Source organism: Clupea harengus, chromosome 7 (assembly GCF_900700415.2).
Source record: "Clupea harengus chromosome 7, Ch_v2.0.2, whole genome shotgun sequence".
Taxonomy (NCBI): domain Eukaryota; kingdom Metazoa; phylum Chordata; class Actinopteri; order Clupeiformes; family Clupeidae; genus Clupea; species Clupea harengus.
Genome location: NC_045158.1, coordinates 4,417,362 through 4,438,369, shown reverse-complemented (window position 1 = coordinate 4,438,369; position 21,008 = coordinate 4,417,362). Strand labels below are relative to the sequence as shown.

The following is a 21,008-nucleotide window of genomic DNA, read 5'->3' as shown; positions in this document are numbered from 1 at the left end:
GCTGAGGAGAGAGAGAGCGCACAATGTTTTCACCGCGCACAGACCCGTCACCATCTGAGAAGAGATCAGGGACAGAGAGGGGAAACCCAGCCTACCCGCTTCAGTCCATCTCTACATGCACGAGATGGGCCACATGGAATTTCATCCAGCAGAGCTACGAAAACCACACCGGCTGCAGTTCACTAAATGGGAAACCTATACAAATCCTTGTGGAAACATACTAAAATAACCCCCCCCCCCTCCCCAAAGGAGGCTCTGCTGGGATTTTCTTTTCCATGGCATCATTCACAAGTAGGAAAATCAAGTGAGCAGGGAATGGAGTCAGGAGAGAGACAAGCTTATTCATAACCTTCCACACTTTATCATGGTTTCTTGACCCTCTCATCCCCCCTCCTCCCCCTCCCTTAAATCTTTTCCTCATCTGCCATGACCCCTCTGGGCTCCCGTAGAAGGGTTACCTTGAGCCATTGGCCTAGTGACAGTGAGCCAGGCCGACTGATTGGCCTCGCCTATATAATTGGACACTTTACATATATACTCTCCGCTCTCCTCCTCAGTCACATTGGAGAGCATCAGCACTTGAGTGTCTGAGCTGTTCACCCCTGAATGCTGCAAACAGGAAACAGGCGTCAAAGGCAGACACATCAGGCCATGTAAGGTCACAGAATCTGGCAGTCAGTAAACATCACCATGGCAACAGGTGCACAAATAAACAGAGGCATTGTGGACAAATAAAGCTGTACAGTGCTACCAGTAGACTGGGGTTCTTAATATGTTCTTAAAATGTTATCTTGCTTAAAATGGGGACATGTCATGAGTGGATGGTCACAGGTTGATTCACACAGAAAGCCACACATAGAGTCTTGAGGGTGACAGATTTAATGTCTTACCTTTAGCACTTGGACATATGGCAAGCCATCAGATCCGTAACGACTCCCGTTTATTTCAATATGCTTCAACCACTGGATGTGGGGCTGGGGGTCACTGAAGACCTTACAAACAAACTCGACATCACTGCCCACCACCGCAGTGCGATTTGCTGGAAGGCCTGCTTGTAGGATAGGCCTATGAGGTGAGCGCTCTGTGTATTTGGACACACGGACACACACACACACACACACACACACACACAATGTCTTTTAAAAAGCCTCAAAAGTATATCAGAGGTATATCAGAGCTATAAGAACGTCTGGTCTGAGTTTAGCCTAATACACATCAGATCTTAAATCACATCACAACACGGAGACTAAAATTTCATGGTCCAGCAAATCGTAGATCCAAAAGATCCACTTATCCAGTCCAGTCTCCGTTAGTATAATTGCAGCCATTTTGTCGAAATGACTGCAAGTCAGAGCAGCTGCCCCTGGTTCAGTTGGAACAGTTAAATAAGTTGACTGAAGTCCAGAGGCTAAAAGCTGCTTAAAGGGAGGGGGGAAAAAAAAAACCCCTCGGCTTCATTCCGATGCTCGATAAATAAGAGCCTGGGTAATGAAGCAGAAAACTCTGGCACGGAGACAAAATGTCCCAACTCAGATCTGCTTTGCTTTTCTTTGATTGTGGAGATCATGGCGCCTTGAGAGCGGGCAAATTAGGCCTGCTCTCAAAGCGCAGTATCAAAACCAATCAGTGGAGGCGAGGTTATGGGGTGATGTCATGCCCTTAGAAAACCCAGCAAGGCTTTACTGGCCAATGGGGCGTGCTTCAGACTGACTGGGTTACTCAGATGTGGCCGAGTCACAGACCAGTGTGAGTGAAGCAGGTTCCTTCCTGGCCTCGTCTCACCTTGCTGTTTACGTCTCGCACACCGCAGACTTTACATGACTGTGTTATAATTGTTAACCTATTGTTCTACTTGACATAGCATGTTTACACATCATTTTTTACACACTTTTCATTGTCTCTATTCTTCTCTTGTCTATTTCAGTGCATTCTTAGGATAGGTCAGTGGTAACGGCAAACCAACAAATAATTGTTTCCACGGGTTTCCATAAGGCTAACCGACATAGCACTGACCTACGACATCCAGCTGGTAAGTGTGGTTGATGCTGCCATGCTGATTCTGCACCACACAGGTGTAGTTCCCCTTGTCTGAGGGCACTACAGACTCCATGATGATGGTCCACATGTGCTCTCGCACCTGAGGAAAACAGCAAGATTTAAGATCATACATCCACAGTGACGATCCATTAACAAGATGAAATAAATCATCTTCTAAAGATATAAACATATTCTTTCACAAGTGTTCAGGTATATGCTTTGTGCTGTATGAAGAAGTTACATACACACTAATACAAATTTGCACAAATAACTCAAATTCACAGCAAAACTCAAATATCATCAAACATCTTAAAAGGGTGTGTTTGGGGTGTTTCTTGTCCCCTTTCTTGAACACTGTTTAAAGAGCAAAGCACATATACCTACACACACACACACATGATTAATGCTGTAAATCTCCACAAGCTTGACAGGTGATCTGCACTGCACAGTAACTGCTGCCATTTCCAGTAGACCGGAAATGGCACACATCAGATCAAACGTGACATCTAACCGAGCACTGAATTTTTACTCATTACACACACCAAATGCTAAGGTAAGTAGGTAGGTATGTAGGTGTGTGTGTGTGTGTCTGTGTGTGTGTTGTACTGCTCCAGATGTGCCGTGCTTCACTGAATGCATACAGTCTGCCTTGTTTCCTCAACACCCCCACTTTATATATCTCCACACACACACACACACACACAGGTACTACACTTAAGATTGTACATGAAACAACAATAGACCCCTGCGTAGCTTCAGAGAAGAGAGGGGGGTGGAGCACAGAAGGGTCAGAGGCACCCATTTACCACAAACTGCCCCGGCCCCTCCATAGCAGAAAACAGAGTCCAGATGGGAATTTGGTGTGTGTGTGTGTGTGTGTGTGTGTGTGTGGAGGGGGGTTGTAGACTGAAGCATGAGCGAGCGGCCAGAGCAGGAGGGAGCTGGCTCAGTCGAGAGGAAGGACTGTAATGTGTCCCAGCTGGGGGGGGGGGGGGGGGGGGGGGGGGGGGGGGGGGGGTCTAGGACAAGGCAGGAGAACACCTTGATGGGAAACACAGATGCTGTGGAGAACGAGTGAGGGGGGGGAGGGGCCAGAGGCTGAAGCTACAGTACATTTAAACCCCGACGTGAACACTGGCCTGAAAGGTTTTTACACGGTCCTAATGATACATAAACAGTGAGCAGGATTGAGGCTGAGATGTGTTAAATACCGAGTCTTGAGTATGTAGAGAGAGAGTGTAGTTTCTTTGTGTGTGAGAAGGTGTTTTTTAATGTTTCTGTGCAAGCATATTAGCGTCCATATGTCTTCAATTTGCACACGGTGAAGAAAAAAAAAAGAGAAAAAAACAGCCGCCTCTCCCACATCACGTTCCTCCTATTCAGGGCATGGATGGCACCAGGCCTTACTTGGGCTCTCACACACTCTCATTGTGCCAGCGGAGAGGAGGGGAAGGAGGAGGAGGACAAGAAGTCTGAACGTGGAGCTGGCACTGGGTTTCTGACGATTTCAGGAAACTTAAAACAACGTCCACTATGATTGGAAGCAGCAGTTGTGCTTGAGGTCAGTGAGGAGAGGCAAAGAAAACCAAAACAAACAGAAAAAAAAAGAACACTGCCTTTACCAGCACTAATTAACCAGTGGAAAATCTGACTTCATGTCTGACTGCAGTTTTGTTTAATAACCCTTTCATAATTTGTCTTTTTGGACGTTCTGTTCCTCTTGTATTCTGAGAATAATACGGTGACTGTTGTGAATTTAGACGCGGGAGTGATATGCGGTTTAACTCTGCTGTCTTAAAGCCTGTTTGTACGTCAGGAGACAGAACCAAACGGCAGACGGAGTTTACTTCAAGTGAAGAAAGACTGTTGGAACATGCTGGAAGGAAGAACGACAAGCCATTCAATTGCTATTTGCGACCAACACTAAAATGGGACAGCACACCATGAGCTGTCCCTTCACACTCATGAGATGAGTTGGCAAGGACTCGTAGAGTTCAGTGGACTCAGTACACCAGCATGCAGATGTTAATGAGCAAGCCTTGCTCATACTTCTGTCTTTTTTTTTTTTTTAGAGTTATGAGCAAACAACCAGCTTTACAGCTGCAAACAGTCCATAACCTCCTCTAAACATGCATAGTGAAGGCTTGTGTTGGAATCGAATCGGGTCTGCTGGGGTTTGAAACACTAGCCATCTAGGCACAGAGGATATTCTGCTGTAAAACACAACCAGCTGTTCTACACGCAAACATCCAGTGAGCGTGTCCAGGATCCGGCAGATACAGGGAACACAATCCCACAGGCTTGTCTAACCCAACAATACTACCTCTTTTATGGGGCTTCAGTACCTGGCCTCAAGTGTGAACCTTGAGTGTATCCATATAAGGACACCGATCAAATGTTTTAGTGAAATGCATGCAATCAACACAAACATTAGTGCAGCGGAAATGGACAAATGGAATGGGAATAATTCAGTGGTGGTCTTAATTCTATGGTGTTTTTTTTACTGAGAAGCAATGCTGTTCTTTTCAAAACACTAAATATTCAAAGGTCTTCTCAATGCTACTAAACACAGAGTTGTCCACTGAATTCTTTGCACAAAATTGGCATTGCCCCAGACATGTTGTAACAAAACAAATTAAAATCATATCCTTTGTGTAAGCCTCTTGTGGAATACTCCACAGACAGAGAGGGCTCACATCTGATGTGTGGTGGTCAAGGTTTACCTTGAATCCACCGATGCGCTGATCCCTTTTGAACTCCCTGCCGTTCTTAAACCACTTTAGCGTCGGCATGGGATTGCCACTGGCCTGGCAGCGGAACTTCACCGTCTTGCTGGCCGGGACGGCATGAAGCTTCTTCTCCATCCTCTCGGGCTGAGCCCACTGTGGGGCCATTGCTGAAAAAAGGAGGGAAGGAGTGGAGAAAGATGACTCATGGCAGAGGTGAAAGAAATGAAGATATTGTATGACTAATATAGGTGTAAAGGTCAGTGGTCATATTTTTTAAAGGTGAGGGAAAGAGTCTGGTATTTATTTAGTAGAACCTTTTATCCAAAGCTAACTCGCAAAGGCATCTTGCAGTGGCTAAGAATCGAACCGACTCAAATGGAAGAATCGAAGATTAATTTTATTTATTGTACTCACTCAGATTAAATAAATGGACAACTTACCACACTGCTATTAAATCACCTGCACTACTGATTAAAAGCTCTCAAATACCTTCCTACATACATTCAAACTCGGCTATAAATGAGTGTGTCTAAGCCCTTCTAGATCCAAGGTCAGTCAGGGTGATAACCAGCCGTGCTGCCAGTCCCTCCTCGCGGTGCGAGACACCAGACAGGGCGGTGGTTTCAGCCTTAGCATGCCCACCTGTATTCATAAACACCCTCGAGTCAAATACTAATCCTCAGTTCTCTCTCAGAGGCTTTGCCTTTAACTGAAGATTGTTTCTCGTGACTGCTATGAGTCACAGAGTTGGCCTGACTCTACCTTCAGCTGAAAACCAAGACAAATCACTGACTAGATGGTTTGAGGCAAACGCTTTTCAGTTCCATCTGGTAATACAATCATTTAGGACATGAATTTGAGAAATGCCCTTTGTAACAAAGAGACTTTTTCAAAATGCGATGGAATACACCTGCAAGCTTGTTTATACAGTACACAGTATGCATCATTTAGTTCTGAATCTTAAAAGAAGACCAACAGAACCCAAGAACTGATTAAAATGTTGAGACACTCACGCATCAATTTCTGGCTACTGGAGAGCTTGGCCTCTTCAGATGACGACTCGTCCTCTTCCTCATCGTCATCTTCAGAAGACATCAGGGGATCTGTTCCAAGGGTATAAAAAAAAGCTGTTCTAATGTCTATTCAGTAGGTATGCTGGCTGTCATTGCATAACATATGAGCACTTTTATTAGAATGGACTTCAGCTCGGAGCACATTTCAAAATTCAATCTGTCAAGTTAATGCGACATGACCAGGGTTGTAGAATGAAATCCAGCAGGCACCTTTGTAAACGGTTAACCAAGCCGAATGATGAAAACGCCCCAAGGAGCTTTCAGCGACGCAGGTATACTCCCCGGCATCCTCCAGGGACACATTCCTTATTTGGAGGACTTCCATGTCCTTTTCAGTGGTGTTGGATCCAGAGGTCTGAAAGGATTCCAAGTGAAGGCCATTAGTGGGCAAACAAAAACAACAGTTCAGGGAAGGAAGCACTGTCTGATAAAAAAAACTAAAAAAAACTCTACAATTCATTCAGATAACCAATGTGTGTATGTGTGTTGCTTTAGCAACATAGTTTCCCCAATAGTCCTGCCAATAAAATATAACATGGGGGGGGGGGGGGGGGGGGGGGTCATGAGCGCAATAGAGTAACAAAAGAGTGGCCAAGGAATTCAGACAGGATACATCTCAGAGCAGAGCTGAGGACTTTGAAGAGCAAGGGAATTTTTACCTTGAGGTAACTTAAGTGTATTACACACCATTCTTGGTGTTCATTAGAGGAACTGTTTAGGGTGTATTGTTTAGCCTAAATTTACAGTCCATTGTTTATCTCTCTTTACTGATGGTTCCTTACGTACATTACAATATGCCCTGATACCTACAAGGCATGCTTTTTTAACTGAGTGTTTCACACAAGCCAGCCCTCGGGACATCAGCACTAGAAAGTACAACAGGTCATGCCACACGAGGACAGTCAGTTTTGCCACAGAACAACTTTGTTGATATCGTGATCTGTTGCCCCAAAGAGAGAGAACATTCTGGGCCCGAGCCGGAGACAGAACACTCTAGACAAGATGACTCAACACCCGCAAGAGAAATGACACTGATGCCTTGAGGAGACACGATGTCCTACCTTCAGGACATGGATGAGGGGTTGACCATCAGGACCCACGTGACTCCCATTGACCTCAATATGTTTCAGCCACTGGATGTGTGCTTGGAGGTCGCTGTAGACCTTGCACTCGAACTCCACATCACTGCCCACCACTGTTGTCCGATTGGCTGGTAGGCCTGGCTGTAGGATGTGCCCAGGAAGGGAATGCTCTGTTGAAAAAGGATTTTGTTTTTATTTGATATTTTTTTTATTTAAAAATATTACTGATGTTTCCAAACACAAACACAATGTATAATCAAGTTTAAGATCGTTAAGTGATGCAACTGAAATCAGATTCATCAATTTGTCACTACATTGTCACCTACTAGCTTTTGCTGGAAATTAAATGTATTCGTGGTAAGAACAGGCCAAAACATGTTTTAAAAGCCTTTAAATTCATTACATACTGGAAATTGAAAAGAACAAGTCAGTTATCTACTGAATCTTTTTCTGTCCCCATCTTAAGGTAGCACAATGCTTTACTATGAATCTGGTTAACAGCAATATCGGATATATATACAGTATATATATATTTGTATTGTATTATAATATACATATAGGGTTTTTCTTTCTCTCTGACTGTCTTTCTCAGGTGGAAACCCACTCACTGGAAACAGGGCCCTTGTTTGCTTAGACCGAGTAATAACCTTCCAGCAGCTCAGCCCCAATCATCTCTACTCCTTCCTCGCAAAATTCGATTGGACCCTGAATTAGTCACAGGCCAATCATCAAGCTGGCTGGGAGCAACTTGAGGAGGGGCAGGCCCAATCTAATTACTAAAATGGGTTTAGGGGGTCTGGGGGCGGCCACCTGAGTCCCCCCCCCCAGTTCCCAGCGATGATGCCATCTCGGGGGAGAGAGGAACCGCGGGCTAAACCAATTAGATCGACACACCGTCTATCACCAAGCGGTTGTCTGACGGCTACAAAAACAACACAACAGTTATAGGTCTGGCTCTTACAGAGACAAGCACGCCGTTTTCATGGTCCACAAGGAACGCAAAGTAGTTTTTAGTGTAGATGCAGGCCTACAAATCACACAGTATATGCAATTAAGTAAAGTACTTGCTTGCATGTAGTGCATTTTGGTCTAACTGGCCAATTATCATGGTCTTGAACAATGTTAAGGCAAATCAATGTCAATTACACAAGGCTGGAATAATAGCCATTAGTCACTTTGGTGAATAGTGGCGGTACAATTACTTGGAGAGGGGAAAAGAAGAGGCGTGAATGAGGATGGATGAAGGTAGGGATTCAGATTAAACATTGTTTCCTTAAAAAAGAGGTCTTAACAGATAAAAGCCTTGCCATCAGCTCTAGCTCAGTAGAATGCCACACTAAAACTACATTCATGGAGCAGACAAAAGTTAAGTGAGCACAATCATTGAAGGAGTGATTGAGCAACAGATGCAAATGACACTTTCAGAGGGGGAGAATCTTTACAGTGCTTTTTCTTGCCACGTGGTGTGACGTATTCAAGGCAAGGCAATTGGTTGACCTCTTCAAGTAATCCCTCCCCCTGCCTCAGTGCAACTACCTAAACAAACACAATAAAAGGGCGCAGACAACCAAAAGAAGCAGAGATAGAGAAAAGCCAGAGAGAAACAAAAAAGGAGGGGGGGGGGGGGGGCTTGAAGTGGCAGGTTCCAGGGCCAGTTGCCATGGTGACCCTAGCTGGGCCCAGTAAAGGTATTTCCTGGATTGCATATGTCTGACAGCCCCCTAATCCCAGCAGGAAAAGGGGCCAGGGGGTAGGATCAACTTTCTCCTAAAAAAAAAAAAACATCCTAAAACCAAACAGAAAAAAAGGAAAGCCAGTAGAGGGAAACGGCAGAGAATAGGGTTGAGCTGAGCCGTTTACACACAGCTTAAAACTCCAGACTACCATTCCAGCTTCCTCTTTCCTTCCCTGCCCCTTTCTACTCTACACTCTCACTCTTTCTCTCTGTCCCTGTCGCTACAGCTCACGGCTAGCCTGGTGTCCATTGCGCTGATATGCTTCTGTCAACATTCCTACTATTAAACAGGCCACAAGCACGCTATAAAAACATCCCATAAAAGCTCTGTAAATGCGCCTGTCGCTTTGATGTGGAGCACAGACGGATGCAGGGTTTGTGCATCTGTCACAGTCTTATGTTGACAAGGCTTAGAGACCATGACAGGCTGGGTTAATTTCCATACTTAAAGTGGCTCTAAGCTATATTATCATTTCTTGCTTACTTCTGTCTGTCTTAAAGCAACAGTATGCAGGACTTTACAACTTTTTGAGGCATGTTTCTATAGGCAACTTGTTTTTTGCATCATCTTCAAATACATTTTGATGGTATATGGTCATGTGAAGGACAGATAAACACATGTCGTTTCCATTAGCCATCCAGGACATACACCACGTAGTTCTGAGTTATGGACTTGAACACCCTGTGAAAATGTAAAAAAAAAAATTAAAAATGACATTGCCAGCAATATCGTCAAAAGACACCAGTTAGCATGCTAGCAAGCTTTTATCAGTGCCAACTGGGCTGTTTGTGGTGTTTGCAGAGCTTTTGCATGCTTTTCAGCTAGTTAGCTGAAGATTCAACAGATTCAACAGAATATCTATTTTTAAACTCAAGTAAAGCACTGCTTAATTGAAACTTGCTGATTAAATAACATAGGAGTCCAAGAGACAATTTTTTTTCTCAGATCTTCTATTTTTAAGATAGTTATCAAAATGTAAACCCTGCTACCAGAGTATCACTTGGGACAGCTTTAAGTTCAGCCTTACATTCATCATTGTGTTTTTTAATATGATGTTTCTTCATTAGCCCATTTAAAATCACTGCCAATGCAGTTACATGCAACTGTATCCAGACAGTAAAAATGTCCTACCAGTTCCTACGAAACACTGTAAACAACAAGGTCACGCAAAACCAAAAGTGAGTCAAAACAAAGAAGAGGTCAAAACTTCCTGTTGAATATACAAGACGAAAATGTTGCAATTACAAATGCTGCAATTTTTAAATCCTTTGGATCCTTGCACCACTCAGGATGTATAAAATCAAAACCCAAGCCGGAGATCTTCCAATGTTTACTGCTTGGAGTTTAGATCCAAGAGACCCGAGCACGAAGACCCCATTAGGACTCACATTCCACGAACAAGTTGGGGCTCAGTTGATCCTCCTGACTCTGTGATAGGATTAAGTCGGATCCGAGAGCACATTTTCAGAAAGAAGCCCAGCTGGAGGAGCTTGGGCTCTCGTGCCCTCTTCAAGCCATTTGGAACAATTGATTGACATCCTTGAAAATCAAGTTAATTACACAAAATCAAAAAAAAAGGGGGTGGGGGGGGGGTTGTGGATTCTTTTCAAATAAGCAATGCATGCGATCAAGGCCGTTTTGGCCAGAAGAGGAAGAGGGCTCGGAAAACAGCGAATGAGCCGCATCGGGGGCCTTTCGACTGGCGCCAGAGAGTAGGGCCTGGGCCGCCGTTAGGATAGGAAGCAATACAGCGAGGGAATGACTGCTGGGATTTCCTGACCTGAATTGATGGTTGAGTGCTGGAAACAAGGGGGAAGAGAGAGAGAGAGAGAGAGAGAGAGCAAATGGCAGGGGGAAGACAGAGAGAAAGAGAGACTGACTGATTTGGGATAGGGTTAGTGGTCGGGGTGAAAGTAAAAACATATCAAAGTTTGCCCTCCAATCACTGGAATCTAGGTGGGGTGTTCCTGCAGACCTGCTAAGGCAGTGATGAGGCCTTGTGATGCCCACCCTACATGATCCAGATCCACATTATGTATGTGTATCATCCATCCATCCATCAAATGGCTCACAGGGAGGTTTTGCTTAGGAAACAAATCACCAAGTGCTAAAGTGTGTGTGTGTGTGTGTGTGTGTTGGGGGGGGGGGGGGGGGGGGGTAATGAATACAACTACGCGATTCACCCATCTGCAGGCTGACCCTCGTTACAGGCCGTGTCCACCACGGCCCCCTCCTTCTCTCGCCTTCTGCATGCTGACGGCGTTTGTTCACACCCGTCAGACTTCTCTCCAAACACAATATACACCAGGGGGGTGAGATCAGCAGCTGTCAGTGAATCATCTCCATTGTTCTCTGTGTGCTGCTGCAGACCCTGCTGCTGCTGCTGCTGCTGCTAGCCACCACCGCTGCCACGGCGGCAGTCCCCGGCCCTGGCACAGAGTACTTTTCCATCTTCCCAAGGACGGAGCAAGGACAGCTTGTGCAAAGAATGGCAATTTCGGCGCTAAGAGTTTTTCCGTACATAAACAAGGGGGGGTTGGGGGGTGGACGTTGCGAGGCTAGACGTTACAATTACAACACATGCGTTACATTAGAGACTAAGGGTGCCGGGGAAATAAACAAAAAACAAGTTGGTTAATGAGCCCGACCCGAAGAACTAGCTGTGAGCTGCTCATGTTTTCAATCAGCGTCAAGAGAAGCAGCTGAGGACAAGGGCATGGGCCACAGCCGCGCTGCAATGGAGGCCTGTTGCTCCATCCTTGCATTAGCTCTCACTTATATTAAGGCTTGGAAACAAAACATGGGAACAACCAGTGCAAACTGGCTCCATATGTGAGGTGTGTGTGTGTGTGTGTGTGTGTGTGTGTGTGTGTGTGTGTGTGTGTTTATTTCTTTTAGTTTTAAATGTCCTTCTCAAGTTTGTTTGACGGACACGGCCCTGTGCCTTCGGACAGGAAGTGAAATCCAGAGTTAAAGGAATTTGCTGGGAAACAATTCCCTAGGGCCCCACCTCTGAATGACTTATTTTGCAGAGCGGACCTGCCAGTCGAAGGAACTCACTGCCTCAAGACAACAACAACAACAACCACAATCTGAGGCGCTAACCTTAAAGGGTCAAACACTGCTCCCATTTAATACAAACGTTAAGTACGCCTAAAGGTGACTATTATTCCGAAGATTTGGACAAACACCGTCAAGCCAGTGACATCTGGATGACACAGAGGCACACTATTGCCTCCTATCCTCCAGACCAAAAAAAGGGAAAGAGAAGGGAAATAAACACCCTCTGACGCCTGTCCGAGTTTATGAGCTCTTGACAGCTGAGCCTGTCACTGGAGCGGCAGGAGGCCTCTGAGGCAACGCTGGGCCTCGCCAAACAGCCTGTGAGTGTCAGAGGACTCGAGAGGTGGACGATGGGGTCACACACAGGAAGTGACCATTTGGTGACGGAGCAGTGGGGAAAGGAGGGATGTTTTTGAGGGGGTGGGGGGCTGGCTGTCAGTCAAATCTGTCTGTCCTGTAGCTAACTTGCTTGGAAAGAGAGAGGGGGGGGGGGGGGGGGGGGGGGGATGAGGAAAGCGAGAGAGAGACTTTTTCTTTCCCAGAAACATGATATCTCCACCACAGTGAAAGAAAGTCACAAAGTGAAGTCTGTTGGCTGTGTTTGTCTTTTCTCAAGCACTTAATTTATGGCTTCGCCCTCCCCAAGAGTTAACTCTTCCCTTGACAACAGATACCTTTTCATTTAAAAAAAAAAAAGAGAAGGGCAGAGGAAGAGAAGCTAGGTATTTGCACTGCCTTAGGCTACACATGGGAGCCATTTCACCCCCAATCTATTCCCAGGAAGTATAAGTATCACCCTTTTTAATTTGTTTGAAGGCGTAACCATGAAAGAGAGAGGAAGAGATAGAGAGACCCCACTATTTTAAAGTTTGTATAATTATAATGTCCAGGTTTATTATCCTCGTGGGTGGCACAGCACACTTCTGACTTTTCAAAAGAGGAAACACCCAAACCTGCACATCCAGACTGGGGAGAGGTGGCAGCCATAGTGTCACTGGAATTTAGCCAAAGAGACATTTTTCTGGATTTAGTTTCACTGGTGCTTTTTTAATCTCCCTCTTTCTTTTCACTTCACCCACCCGGTTTATGCCACTCCCTCCTAGGCCCTCTGAGTTGCATTACTTATGAGATTAGAATGCAACCGTTACAAATAACCAGAGGAACAATGTGAACATTTCTGTGAAAACACCTATACTCATAATAACCACACACAATACCAGACTGCACATATTTGACTGAAACGTTACCTTTGTCAACTGAATACATCATGCCAGTGCTGCTAACCAAAGCAAGAACAATAACAGTCACCCATATATCGGCACCACCTCAATGGAATCTTCATAATGATTTACCCATATGATTATTACAAGATATAGGTACACCCTATGAAAAGAGGAAATGGAGTAAGACAAAAAAAAATGGCTCAAATCTTCAGTCAGCGAGATTGTAAACGTACCTTCTTCAGTGAGCGCAGGTCTGGCCTGAGCCTGTGACACCAGAGCAGCCAGAGCCCAGAGCAGCAGCAGCAGCACACTCCCCATCGTCCTCATCCTCCCGCGGGCTTCACAGCTGGGGGACACTCTGTATGGAGGAATCCATCTGGGCAGCAGGGGCATCAACTCTGGACCATGCGTGTGTGTGCAGACCTACGCCAAACAGAGAGAGAGAGAGAGAGAGAGAGAGAGGTCTAAATTAGCTGGTCTGACGCGTGATGCAGGTAAATGGGGACTCATCATTTTGTTGCTTTTTTAGGACCATAATCACTGTGTTGAAGGGACATCCCTCCTACCCCCATGGCTGAGACGTGGTTGGCGTGTCTGTGAGAGGACACTTTGAGAACCAAATTAAAGATAGACCCAGTATGAAATTAGATCGGCTCAGAAGAACACCCGAACACCTTGCTGAGCCGAGACGGACCCGTTTTAGAACGAACACGGCTCATTATCAGTAAACAGTGGCTGAGCTTAATGACCACAAGACAGCCAAGTCAAACGTACCAAGTGGTGTCACTGCTAAATCTCAAGCTCTGTGTCTGTTATTCTCATAATCTTGTGGCAGAGGACTCCAATTAAACAGTCTTTATTGCCCGACACGACGGCCCAAGCTGGTTACACGCAACTAAAACCTCAGGCGTTGCTATATGATTGCCAAACACGAACAGCCTGTACCCTGGCCACTTGGATTCAGTTGTTGACATTCACCGGGTGATAAGAGCAAAAAAAAGACGCATGTCTGAATGAGCAGATATCACCACAAAGGCCTACCAAGCAGCCATTACGTGGGTTCAGACAAAAGGAGAGAGCTTCAGGTCAGGATTTGAACTGTACGGCAGGCTTAATGACTATTTTCATCGAGCCATCATATTAACATTAGCCATAGCAACAGAAGTTATGTAAGTATCCTTGGAGAGCACAAATATCTTATGTGTTACCCATTAGAAGAGCATTAGTAAAGGTAGTGATATTGTGCTCATGCTTGTGTTGGCACTGGCAATTTAAACAATAACACTCAGTGTACTATGTATTTAAAATGCAACCACAATCTGCAAAGTATGTCTTCAAAAATAATTTAGACTGCTCAGAAAGAATAGAACACCGTAGGCTGGTAGACTTCCGCCAGAGAAAGCTGAAAACTGTTGACCCAGTCAAACAACACCCGCAAATTAAAGGGTTGGGAGGGGAGTGGGGAAAACAGAAGACCGAAATGCAGGATAATATAGGGATCACTTTCACAGCAGACTCCAGTTTCCTAAAGCCAAAGGCCTATCTATTGCTTTACCATAATTAAAAGAGATCCATCCTGAAGTCGCACCAATCCAGGGCCAGAGAGGATGAAAACAAGAGATCTACTACTACTGAAGGTCTGCTGTCAAGCAGAACCACATGAACCCAGCTCAGGGCTGAGTCTAAAGTGAACAGACCCCAGGATGTACATTCAACCTTGCATTGATTCATCCAAGATTGTAAAAGATTACAAGAAGCGATTAGTCAGTTTTGGTAGGGTCACCACACATTCCATTTGAGTCACACTGTGATCCAACTCTGAGTGGTCACTGAGGAGCGGGCTGGGGTGGGGGAGCGGGCAGAAGCAGCACTGTGGAACACGGCAGTGTGAGTCACCTATGACACACAGAGCTGCTCGCTCAATCATGCAGTGGCACCTGCCTGATGCAATTAACACCTGGCCCCTCTAAAGAGCCTCTAAAGAGAGGGAATGGACACAGCGTCAGCCCGCACTAGGGGCAGTTATACGACACCTCAGCAGAGGAAGTGCCCCCATTGCTTCTCCTGCCCCGTTCACAAACACAAACACACACCACAGATTCATCACCTCACAGTTGGCTTGAGCCTCAGGCATGACCTTTTGCCACCATTTGTCTCTGGCTGTCAAGATGGCCTCACCAAATTGCCACTGTTTGTCAAAGAAAATAATCTCACAAATCTTTTTCAGGTTCTGTGAATTGAGAACACATAGAGCATGATGAAGAATATGCTGGTTTAAAAACCAAAACAACAACAACAAAAGGTCATAGGGCACAACCACCATTTAAAGCAAGAAGTAATTTTAAACTATTTGAGCTGTCCCTGTTTAGACCAATAAGTAATAAGTAAATAAAAAAACCCTCTCTAAATTATGCAAGTGCAGCAAGCCCGCATTACCAGAGTATTCAACAGATTTTTTGAATTAGGGCCTACTGTGTGTGTGTGTGTGTGTGTGTGTGTGTGTGCGCATCTTGAGGCTGACTAACCACTAAGCAAAGCGTTGAGTCACAAAGACCCATCATACTCGGAAGAAGAATCAGAATCCCTGACATGCCTTTGCATTTAACATAGGCCAGCTGTGCTCCAGAGGCTACAGGGTTTGGCCTGACATGAATAGGACTTCACCATTGCATTCCATTGAAACAAGAACCCACCCCACCCCACCATCTCACACCCGCACGCCCAAAGGAGGAGGGGGGTGGGGGGGGGGGGGGGGGTGGACACTATTTCACTCAGCTGCAGCAGCTGAGTCACAGGGAGGCCCGTGGGGATCCAGTCCATAGACATATATGATCCAGTCAGCCGCCCGGCCCTCAGCCCCGTAAGTGGTGACGCACCACGGAGCCTAGCGAGGCTCTGCCTCCGACGCGGGTCGTCTGCCAGACGGCCGGCCCGGCGGTCCTCCAGAGCGCTCGACACAGACCAGCCCTCCACTCCCCGGAGTGCTTGGTGACCACAACGCGCGAGGCCCACCGCCAATAACGCCCTCCTCCTCTGTGTGCATCACTGCAGCGTAAGAGTTTCAAACCACTGCCCTCAACCCACTGTGAAAGAGAACTTACACCCTGGGGGCTTCTAACAAATGTATAAATGCATGTTTGTTACAAATGAAATAGAACTGAGGCACATGGAAATTACTACTGTGGTGTAGCCTTGGTGTGGAGGTGGAGAAATTTGGTTTTTAGTATAAATTCACATTCTCAACCTCCACAATTGCTTTCTATAAACCTTTTCCAGGTAAAAACTATGATTTTTTTTTCAATCGTCTTACCCTTTAGTAACCTGGACAAACAATCTGTTAACAAAAGCTTCTTACAGAACATTTAAATGGCTTTCTATTCAGCCTTGCGCTGAGGAGACAGGAAGTGCCAATTGAGAGAGCACTTGGAGGCATGCGTTTCAGTCCTTTTCATTAGTGAATTCTGCAGGGACCCAGCTTGACAATTAGCAGGGTAAGCGGGAGGTTAGCAGCACAGCGTCACACAGGGCTAAACAGTCGTCGACCAGAGACTTGGAGGTTGGGTCTTTTCACCAACTTTACCCCAGGGCCCCTCTAGGGGCCTCCCTCATGCGGGATCAGTTCCACACCACAACCCCCCACCATCACTACTCCTGAGCTTCCACAACATGTGCAAACTTGACTTTCCGAGCGCACCCTCCAAGACTTACAGGCCACAGATTTTTTTTGACCTAAATGACAGAAGGGGGGGGTGAGAAATCACCGAAAGGTAAAGTAAAAACAAGTTGAAACATTTCAAACTGGTTTCATTTCCCACGGAATTATATCCTTTTGCAATTGTAATCGAGTAGCGGCAAAAACAACAAGAATCTTATTCAACTTGCTTTAAACCTCAAATGCATCTCCTACAAAACAACTCAAGAAAACAGACGGAAGCCTAAAACTACAATCATTCCAATGATTAGCAGTAGAGATAGTGCCACTACTGAAGAGGAGATGGCAATCTTTCTTTTACAATTTTCTTTTCTTTTTTTTTTTTAAGAAGAGACAGACACCAGGTTCAGCACACCAAGATAAACGTTGTCAGTTTATCTTGGCCAAATGCATCTGCTCCATGTTTACCTAACAACTGGACAGCATTTCTGCTTTGAAGTTTCCCCACAGCACGCATCACACATCAGATCCCACGCTTGGTCATTGGCGCGTCTCATATTAAAACAGTTCGTCTCCGTTAAGTGTGTTGAAGCATTGGCATCTTAGCACTGCAGCGCTCCCATCCTCCTTCTCCAAGCTAGGGACGTTCCTCTTTTGGTCACAACTTTCCATAAGCAAAGGCAGGGAATGTCTTTATGCTTACTTTTTTGACATTTCCATTTTTAACTTCAACTTCAGGTTTTCCATCCAGGTCTAAATAGTCAAGTGACAATTTTGGTGGGGGGGGGGGGGGGGGGGGGGAGTTCAATCTCTCTCTACAAAGTGGAAATGACTTCTCTAAAATGTGTGCTTTTGTAAGTCATGCTTCATAAAGAGCCTGGTCATTTGGGGGAAAAAAGCTAACAAAAAAAACAACAAAGTATGTTGGTGAAAGAGGTCACGTATCAAACCGGAAGCTCCAATCTAAACGTAGAGGTTATTTTCACGGCTGCATTCCATTTGACTGAATTTAACTGTCCTGAGTTCAGCCATGATGCATGGTGATGCTATAAATATCTCACTTCATGATGGTAGTTTTTTCAGCAATTATCAACAACCCTGGGTGTTTGATTCCCCCCCCTGATATATGGAGCAGAGTAGGCACCAGGCCCAGAGCCAGCCCCTTAATTACCATCCGCAGTCGCCCATGCGTAGCATTCCTGAGCTGTGGGCATTTGTTTCAGAGACAGCAGGTCTAACCCCGGCTGTTCCTCCCCTCCTGGGGGCCTGTCTGCCTCGCGGGGAGCCTAGAGACTGCAGCTCCGCAGGGGTCCCATTAGGAGAGGTGTGAGGCAGTCTGGGCCTGATCCTCTGCACCCACACACACACACTTTCACCTGATTTAGGAAAGGGCTTCTCAGAGGCTGTGACAATTGCATGGATTGCAGGCTGAGTATTGGCTAGAAACTTGAACCACTTTCTGAACTCAATTTTTTTTTTTTATTAATTTGATGCCTGCTAGCATCCAACACGATTCTCCGCTTTCAAGACAGCTCAAATTTAAATCAAAGGTTTTGTGTGAATAGGGTAAAGTTTCTGGAAGTAAATCGGCCATCTGACAGGTAAATAAAGACGAATCCGAAAACCACTACAATCCAACAGGTCATTACACAAGCAGGGAGTGATTTCAAAAGACATGTGCCCATTCTTTCAACCATAATTTGTACTGTCGCAAGCTTTATTTTTGCATTGAAATGTTTTTTATATCTTGCAACTTCCTACTTGCTTTTCAAGTTTCAGGAAAAGCCTTTTCGGAAAACTGTTATTAACACAACTTAGGCGACTTTCCTATGGCAACCCTAACCCATAAATTAGAGGGCAGAAAAAAATTCCGCTCCACCATTTCTTGTGCTAAAATGAGAACCTCCTTCCGGAAACATTCCCAATGGGAGCACAGATCCGCTTGAACGCTGTACTCCTCCCAATCATTTCAATCATCAGTCAGTGATACTTCCATCGCACATTCCTATACACCCTGGCATGTACAACCATGTTCCCAGACAGTGGAGGTGCTGCAGACCACCATTTCTCCACCTGATGCCAGTTTTGTTGCGGGAAAGCCATGGCAGTACCTACCCAAACCATATGCAAACGTGAATAAAAACACGCTTGGAACTACCAAAAAATAACATACAGAATGGATGAGAAACCATACAGTCTATGCAACAAGGGGTCGTCCTGTAATGGCAAGCATAATGCAGATATTTATAGAGTCTACATATTACCTTTACATTTCGGATGTAAACACAGGCTACAAATATCTAGTTAGGATATCAATTACACTGATTTTTTTCCCCATAGTCATGCCAGTGCAATCAACTAAAGCTTACACTGCATATGGTAAGGGAGGACACATGCTTGTGATGAAGCCTTCAGATGCATTTCCATCCACATAACCATAGCTGTAACTGGTGAAGCATATTCTACATCAACAACCTGAATGTTTTTAGTAATCCAGTTGACAGATAAGCACCTGAACTAATGAGTTACTGTCTTCTCCCAGCTCTATAACACTGGCCACATCCTGTAGGACTCAAAAGTGTTCTTTCTGATTTCCATAATTAAATCTATCAGCACACGGGTTGGTCAGTCTGAGCTTTTAGTTTCAAAAAGTTAACAGCATTTGGAGGTAATGCAATAGTAAAATGCCATATATGTATTTGATATTAAAAAGGGGTAGTTTAAATGTGATGCCCCTCTCCTGTTGAGGAAATAATTCTCTCCTATAGGACTCTAATGAATATCCAATTGCATTTCACAAAACATATAACCACTTGCTGACGCATTGAGAGCATTACAGGTAATGCCATCAAGGCAATTACATTATTGCATGGATTGATTCTGTTATTACAAATTTGGACAAATCACCAACCCTGCCATCAAACAGCTTTTGATAATGAGTGAGTAAGTGTACATATTGTGGTTGCCCTACATGTTAGGAGAAGTCAGAGGCACAATCTAGTAGAAATACTACAATTTGGAGGATATCTGAAGACAAACACCCCTCGATTGACAGATAGATATGCAGTCCTTTGACGTCAAACAAACATGATTTCTGGCAGAGGCTGAAACTTGGCAGGAGGCATCCTTTTAAGACATTGGGGCATGAGAATGTGGACACTTAGGCCTAATGGTAAAATACATTTCCAAATGAAAAACCTCACATAACAAAAGGTCGTATGCGTGAAATGAATTGCATAACCGGCAATCTCACCCTCTGTTTTCGTATTTAACATGCAAATGACGACGACCCCAGTTCAATTGTTCTCCTACAAGCTCTGAAATGGTTGAACTGGGTGGGGAGGGGGTATACGAAAAGAGTGATGAGAAAACATGAAGTGATACGAAAGTTTAAATAAATATCTTCGGTTTTGGCAAACAAACGGATATCCAAATAGATAGATGTTTTTTTTTTTTTAAGAATAAAGGACAGACGCAATTTAACGTGGCCATTTCTGAATGAGCAGTTTAGCAACTCTGAGAGATGTTGCATTTTTACAAATGAATTTAGTAAGGTGAAATAGCCTACTGTTCGCGCGGCAGGACGGAGCAAAGAAAACCGCGTCAAAAGTTGATTGAAACCACTTGAAATGCTCTAGGCAATGGTTATCTTAACCTGAGTAGGTTGAATTCCGGTTATCACGTCTCCAGAGAGAACGGCTGCCCATCAATACAAACATGTATCCTAGGTTGCTTCCGCTGGGTAGACGCAAATAGAGATGAAGGAATGGGCTACATATTGACTATAGGCGGTAAATGGGGCAGCACGGTCTCCTCCATGACTCAAAGTCTCCGTAAAACACGTCGTCGAAGTTACAAATCTGTTCACGACGTGCAATCACGCACACAAATAATACTCCAGTCAGAAAACGAGCATCAACGCGTGGCGGTTTGAAAGTTCTAGTCAGATCAAAATTATCATTGTAACGAAGACGCATGTAACGTTATTAAAACATCACACCAAGTGCAGAGTACCTTACTAAATGGCAAACACAGAAGCAGCCTATTACCTTGAGATAGAAGTTCGGTAGTTCCTTTTTTTGTTCTGGAGGGGGTTTATCCGATAGTAGCAACTTTTGTAACCAGTCCTTCGGCTCATAAATCCATTTAAAACGTAGGTTCCAGATAGTATGAAATCTCAGCTTTAAAACTATTCGAAAACGGTTGAAATGTGTGATACCCGAACAATGATTATATTTTCAATAGAGTTGTTTGAAGTCGCAACTCTCACTAGTCACCAGTCGTGGAGCGAGCAGGAGTGCGGACCCTCGGCCTCCCCAAAAGTGGCGAAGAAACAAATGAGATTCCGGGCTCGAGGAAACCTCCTACTACCAGCGCTCAGAGACCACTTACATCACCGAATTTAAAACCTGG

The 21,008-nt window shown here is 44.9% G+C and overlaps 1 protein-coding gene across 4 annotated transcripts in view; it reads right to left on the bottom strand.

Moving 5' to 3' along the window:
- Positions 1-21,008, bottom strand: part of fgfr1a (fibroblast growth factor receptor 1a) — a 30,527-nt gene extending 9,519 nt beyond the window's left edge. For 2 of the 4 annotated variants that reach the window (XM_031570219.2, XM_012830406.3), the window contains exons 1-8: positions 20,645-20,967; positions 13,177-13,366; positions 6,901-7,091; positions 6,050-6,194; positions 5,780-5,869; positions 4,761-4,933; positions 2,014-2,137; positions 891-1,081 (exon numbers count right to left, since the gene is read on the bottom strand). In XM_031570219.2, coding sequence (XP_031426079.1) covers positions 891-1,081; positions 2,014-2,137; positions 4,761-4,933; positions 5,780-5,869; positions 6,050-6,194; positions 6,901-7,091; positions 13,177-13,336 — 1,074 coding nt within the window. In that variant the 5' untranslated portion in view covers positions 13,337-13,366; positions 20,645-20,967. The other 2 variants (XM_031570221.2, XM_031570218.2) reach the window with 2 other exon arrangements.